This window comes from Chenopodium album, chromosome 15, assembly GCF_948465745.1.
Source record: "Chenopodium album chromosome 15, dcCheAlbu1.1, whole genome shotgun sequence".
Taxonomy (NCBI): Eukaryota; Viridiplantae; Streptophyta; class Magnoliopsida; order Caryophyllales; family Amaranthaceae; genus Chenopodium; species Chenopodium album.
Genome location: NC_137848.1, coordinates 48310003 through 48317127, shown reverse-complemented (window position 1 = coordinate 48317127; position 7125 = coordinate 48310003). Strand labels below are relative to the sequence as shown.

Genomic DNA, 7125 nt, shown 5'->3' with positions numbered 1-7125 from the left:
GGAGTGGGTTTGATTTGCGGCGGCGATTATGGCGGAGAGAGAAAATGGTGATGGTTTTGGCGGCAACACTACAGTAGTTGATTATTAGATGGTTTATTTGATTTCATTTCATAACAAAATAAATGAAAACGAGATTATTTATAACTGTTTTTTTTTTTCTTTTTTTCTTTTTTTTTTAAGGGAAGATTATTTATAACTGTTTAATTTTGTGGCTTTGTTTTTTAGACATCTTTCCGTTAAAGATGCATTAATGCATTATTATTGATCTAATAAGGTAGTGAGTGTACTGCCTACTAGTGTCTACTCCATAGACCATAGTAAGTAGTATTAAAGTATATAGTAGACTTCGTCATTAAAAAAAAAGGGTTTTTCTACACAGTACCCCTAAGGTATTCACTTTTCTAAGTTAAGTCCACCCATTTTAAAAATTCCACACTGTAACCCCAAGGTACCTTTAGTGTGTATGATGTAACCCCCCACTAATCCTAAAATTAACACCGTTAACTTTGTTAAAAAATCTGTTTAAAAAATAAAAACAAACCCCTCCTTCTCGCAAAACCACCCATGCACCACCAACCCTTTCCTCCTCCAAACCCACCCACCCAGCAAACCACCCACCGAACTTCACCCCAGCCACCAAACTTCACCCAAGCCACCGCACCCACCCTGCGAAACGCACCCAGCTCAACGCAACGCTGAAACAACAACACCAATTCGTCGCCGATTCGACCACCAAAAATCTGATGCTTGAATCTTAAAGGCCGAAAACCTCCAATCCTTTACCCTTTCACCCTCAAAATGCCCGGAATCGACCATTGAAACCCCGAATGGTCGATTTGGCCGTTTAAAGGGTGAGGGAAAGGGGGGGTGGTTTTGCGAGGTGGTGGTTGGGGCTGAGGTGTTTTGGGTTGGGCTAGGGTGGTGCGTCAGCTGCGAAGTTTGGGGTTGGGCTAAGGTGGTGCATCGGCATGGGTAGGTGGGGATGGGAGTGCCGGTAGTTGCTGCCGGCAGTGGCAGTGGCAGTGGTGGTGGTGGGGCTGGTTCAGGGTTAGGGCTGGGTTCAATTTTCTTCATGGTTGTTGGTGTGTGGCGGTTGCTGGGTGTGGCGGTAGCTGGGTGCGTTAGTTAGGGTGGTTAGGGATGGGTGCGTTAGTTAGGGTGGTTAGGGCTGTGAGGGCCGGGTTTTGGCGGTAAGGCAATATAAAACCAACGGCAATAACTAACAGCAACTTAACGGCAAGGTTACATCGTACACACTAAAGGTACCTTAGGGTTACAGCGTGGAATTTTGAAAATGGGTGGGCACAGCTTAGAAAAGTGAATACCTTAGAGGTACTATGTAGAAAAACCCAAAAAAAAAAAAAAAAAAAAAAAAAAAAAAAGAGAGAAAGAAAGCATAGTATAGTATAGTTGGGAGAAATTACAAGTTTATAAGTTTGATTTTTTAAAATTTGTAAATTAGGGGTACTATATTCATTTCATATCATCTAATGAGAGTGAGGGATCGCTCAATTAGTTAGAGCTTCCCTATGAATTTTAAGAGATCTTAGGAACGAATTTCATATCATATACTCCGTAGTAATTTTGAGCAATTTTGTCATTTCATCTTTTTTTTTTTTAAAGAAAGAAAATTACTAATTTACAAAATCAATTTGATTAATGGGGCTCCCTCTATAATTTGACTTTTGTAGGGATATATTAAATTGTTTCTAGTATAGAGAATTAAATTAGTGCAAGTGAGCTTGATAGGAGAGGGGTTTAATAACATATGTGTGCAAGTGAGTTTAGTGAAAGGTAGAAATAATTAAATATACTCTGTATCAAATAAGATTGTGTTGCAATTAGGGTCTGTTCATATTTACTGAACTAAACTGAACTGAACGAATTGATTGGAGCTGAACTGAACTGAAATTAACTAAACTAAACTGAAGTGATTAGAGCTGAACTGAACTGAGTAGAGTTGAAATGAATATTTTATGAGAGAGAAAAATTAGGAACTGGACTGAACTGAACTGATTGGAGCTGAACTAGACTGAACTGAACTGAAATTAAGATGAAGTGAACAGGCCCTAATGAGTGTTGCGGTGATTACGAAATGAAGGGTGAAAATATTAGGAGACCTCACACGAACGGAATTCCTAATGCATAGTAATGAAAATCGAAAACTCAAAAACTTAACAAAAATATAAGCTAAATAAGATTGATTAAAAGAGGGGAAATTTAACTCTGAAATCAACGAGAAATAAGTGTAAAACGCAACGTTACAATAACGGGGTCATCCAAGAATGTAGCACCATGGTTAAGCAAAAAAATTGCAAGTTGCCCCAAAACAAATTAAAATGTTAAATTGGGTATTCAAAAACTTAATCTACTCCGTATCATTTAAGTAAGCGTTTCAAATTTAGACTCGTATTAACCTTTAAATTTTAGTCAACTTATACAAGGGGTCAAGGAGAGCTTTTAATTCAACCGTTTATATTAATTTGTGTACAATATTTGTGTACAATATATAGAGATGATTTAGAATTCATATGGTAGTTTTATTTCCTTACTACAGATATGAAATTACTCCATAACAAACTTGTGCAGCTCATTTAATGAACAAACTTAACTTAACATGTTATTTACACCTATTAGACGTGATCGTATAACAATCAATAATTTGTTGATTGTGAACCATTGAAATGAAGTCTAAAACTATTGGATTTGGACACTACCAATCTACCATACAAGATACAACAAAGATGGATAAAGCATAGATGTGCCTTTTTAAGGAAAAATTAAATATACTCCATACTACGAAATTTAAGATAATTATCATGTTACAAGTTCGATTGAATTGGCTCGTGTTTATCTACTCCATATATATATATATATATATATATATATATATATATATATATATATATATATATATATATAATATTCATACACATGGAGTATGTATTTCAAAGTGTAAATATTTATTGGGAGCAATAAAATTCTCCAACTGAAGTAAAATAAGACAATATTATCAAATAATTTATCATAAATGTATTTACGCTAAAATTTCATTGTGATTATTGATTAATGCATATGATGGAGATGGACTAGCTAGGTCAAGTTATATGCTCATCAAAGATCACTGTCAACATGTTATCTATTCAAAGTGTTTCAGGGACTAACATTTCAATACCTTGGTGATTCAGATCGGTGCAAGGATTGAAATTGCAAAAGTCATACACTTAACAGACCTATAGTTGAGCATGAATCAATCAAGAACGTAACGCAGCACAATACAAGTTTTAACCAAATGTTTTTGTACCGTCATTTCCTATAGTAACTTTCTAACAAGCTTCATAGTTGAGTATGAGGAACACTTTGGAAGTGATGATGAAAGCATACTGTGGGAAAGCTTCCTTGTTTGATATGATGCAATTTGGAAAAAACAAAGCTTGAAATCATGGAATAGCATGACAACTCACGGGCTTAGAGACTGAACAAGTAATCATACGAGGATTTAAGACAGGATAAGCTATGGGGGAAGGCTTAGGGGTTGGAGGACATATTGTGTGTCGTAAATGATTATTTGTCGACACTTCTTCATGTGTAACAATTAGCAAAACAAAGTGACTAAGTGTCATAGTTGCCTTTTATATATATAGATGGTGGTTTATGGACAAGAATACAAGATCAAACTATGTTGAGGGGTATATGCGGGTGAAAGATTGTTGTTAACTAAGTAACTAACCAAAAAAAAAAAAAAAAAAATGAAAACGACCATGTCTATTGTCTATTGAGAAGATAATAACATACAAATCAACCAATAGCAGTACACGATATTGTGTAACGAACTCATATGATCAGACCAATGATCGACCCCCATGCACTCTGCTTACTTACGCCAGAAGGACAAGAAGGGCCTTGGACGGGATGGGTACCGGAGCAACAGCTATTGCAGCATCAACAGAGCAGCCACATATCTCAGCAACAGCGCAGCCAAATTAGTGAGTACAGGACAAGGGGTGATTGTATATATTTATATATAGAGGGCTAGTTAGCAGATTTTTGTGTATGAATGATTGGAGACTAGTGACATCAAGGGTAAGAGCTAATATTTGTAAGAAACTTTTGACGGAAATTAAAGCAGTTACCTTTCTTCCGTCAAATTCTCTTATTTGCAATTATTTTTCTGTACACGGGTTCTTTGAGTAGTAAAGTGTTACATATAGGAGTTAATACTTAGCAAAACACACATAATTAAGGTCACAAACCGAGCTTGCAAGTGTGTACAAGATTAGCCAAAATAAAATCAATAGCTAAAGGCGGGAGAGTTGGATGAGTGCATTTCTAAAATCGTCCCCCTCTATTCATAGAGAATATGTCTGAAAGTCAGAATGTTAGCCAGTGATGGCACCCACTGATACTCTTCTATTCAAAAGCATTACACCATTAAACCATTTATTCATTCTAAAAAATGTCAAACGGAATCCTGACAAGCACACTTTAAAAGCTGATACCAAACTGATGAGAATTCAGATGTAGGATTCTAACATATACTCACATTACTACTTCATGCTAATGAGTTTCTTTCCTAATGAGTACTGATCATATTCTTCAACCATGACACATAGTCACATACAGTCTGCCACACTTCATGATGCCAAAAATTGATGTGATTACAACAATAATTGCAAAACAATGCAGATTTGACAATTGTTATCTTAGTAATATGCCTGCTTCAAGATAACATAAAAACAAGAAATTTGCTAAAACAAATCCAACTCATATTATTCTCCGATTTTGCTGTAATAGCAAATTAGCAACTGCTAGTTGCACCATTTTGTGATCATGTCTCCAGTAAAATATATATGAGAAACACATGATATAAATTAAACCAAGAAAACAACTCATATTCATTGCAGCTCATGATAGCAATATTCAGGTAAATTGTCTTATAATTTGAGACAAGTAGCTAAGTCTTATTTGCAGATTTGCAGTATCATTTCTGATAAGGTTTACAATGGGATAACAACATTAACAAATGTATTTATCAACACAAGCAACTAATTTCCACAGCATAAGTATAAACACAAACAGCTTATTTTTGACAATGTTTGTCTCAATGACTCAATGCAAGCAACTAATTTTCACAATGTATGAACCAACACGAGCAACTAATTCTCCCAATGTATGTCATCCATTCTGTTCACCGAAAAGAAAAACTGCACGAGGTGATACAAGGCTTTGAACATAGCTCACCGCTGTCATTTGGTGTCCAAAATGAACAAACCTCCCTTCAAGTGGAACTTGGCTCAAGTCAATAAGTAGTAGCCAATTAAAACGGAACATCATAACCTCTCTAGCCTTGGTAAGTCCAAAAAAATCATATACATATTTCATATCACCACAAAACAACCTGGTCCATGATTCCCGCACACCATATTCTTTCATCATCCACATATCAACCACATTTCCACCATAATAATAAGCCCAAGCACACAAGCGATCATTGATACAACACAAACTAAAAGCAGAACGAATGATATCATATTCCCCGAAATTGGCACACGGCAATTTCATATATCTGATCTCAGGCTGACTAACCAAATTAAAGGCAGCAATGCGTTTGATAGTATTTCCTAACATAGTAAAACTAACACCCCAATGTAAAGCTTCATTCACCAGTGTTCCACTATGTTTATACCAAGCATCTTCAAATAAAATTGGCAGATTACTTGGCAATATTTGCTTTATATCCCATTTTCTCGTGGAAGATTCAAAGACAAGTAGCTTTCCCATTCGGAAATTAATGGCAACAATGTAGTAAGTCTTAAGAGTTGAAGAATAACCAAACCCAAAACTATAATCCTTTGCTGCAAAATGGTCACTCCGAAGAACAAATCCTTGAGGTTGGGGAATCACAATATCAAGCTTAAGAACAGGATTATAAACCCTATAATCAAATCCAAAATTAAGAAATTGGCCAAAATTAAGAGCATGAGAACAAATCGACAAAACTAAACCGTTACAAGAACCAATCAAGAAAATGGGATTTGTAGTGGAATATCGGCCAAAATTGATGATTTGAACATTTTGAGAATCTCCATAATCGAAAGCAGTTAATGAAGAATTAGGGGAAATGGAAAGAACAGACCTCGAGGAAAGATAATTTGGGTGGCGAATATGCTTAATGATGAACTCGGAACTCGAGATTAACAACTTCCATTCTTTACAGACCAATTTGAATCGGTGAAGTGAAGTGGCGGGAAGTCTTGGAAGGATATTAGTCAATATGATGTCCGACGGAATTTCTCTGTTCTGGGTTTCATTGTTCTGGGTTTCACTGTTCTGGGTTTCAGTGTTCTGGGTTTCTCTGTTCTGGGTTTCAGTGTTTTGGGTTTCACTGTTCTGGGTTTCTCTCGATATGATGTGCGTCGGAATTTCTTTGTTCTGGGTTTCTTCGTCGGCGTTTTCCGGCGGAGAAGACATGGAGTTGGTTTTTGAAGGTTTGATTTGCGGCGGAGAGAGAAAATGGTGGTGGTTTTGGCGGCAACACTACAGTATGAGTGTAAGAGATGCTTTGTTTGATTTAATCTGGAAAATTACTCAAAAGTCAAAACAAAATGAGTTTATTATTACAGAAACTTGGTTAATTGGTTTTATAACAGCAATATGTGGTTTTATAACTGCACACTGTGATACAAGTTTCAAATAGAGTACTCAACCATAAATGACCTACTACAACAGGTTAACATTTGAAAAAATAAATAAATAAAAATGCTGACATAAACTCCTAATCTAACTTATAACATTTATTTTCACCTAATTTAATTCATATCTAAAAAGATAAACTAAAACAAATTCAATCAACTGGATATAACTCCCACGAAGACACGAACACCACATTGTTACCGTCGCTTTCACCACCGCATCTAACCACCACCATCAATGCTGCCGCTGCATCTACCACCACCGTCAACGCCGTCGCTGCTCATCACCATATTAAATGTCGTCACCTGAGTGTTCCTCTCTCTCTCTCTCTCTCTCTCTCTCTCCTTTAAAAAAAATAAAAAAAAAATAAACTGTTTAGATATGATGGTTTGAGGGGTGAATGTGCTAATTTGGGGTGGTTTCGGTGTGGTT

General features: G+C 36.1%; 1 protein-coding gene across 1 annotated transcript; it reads right to left on the bottom strand.

The window, feature by feature from the left end:
* Positions 1-5175: 5175 nt before the first annotated feature.
* Positions 5176-6471, bottom strand: LOC145581333 (F-box/kelch-repeat protein At3g23880-like). Its single transcript, XM_081638353.1, has one exon. The coding sequence runs from the start codon at positions 6469-6471 to the stop codon at positions 5176-5178; it is 1296 nt and encodes a 431-aa protein (XP_081494479.1).
* Positions 6472-7125: the final 654 nt, after the last annotated feature.

Coding starts and splice junctions, on each gene's coding strand:
- LOC145581333 (XM_081638353.1), bottom strand. CDS start 6,471: ATGTCTTCTCCGCCGGAAAACGCCGACGAAGAAACCCAGAACAAAGAA.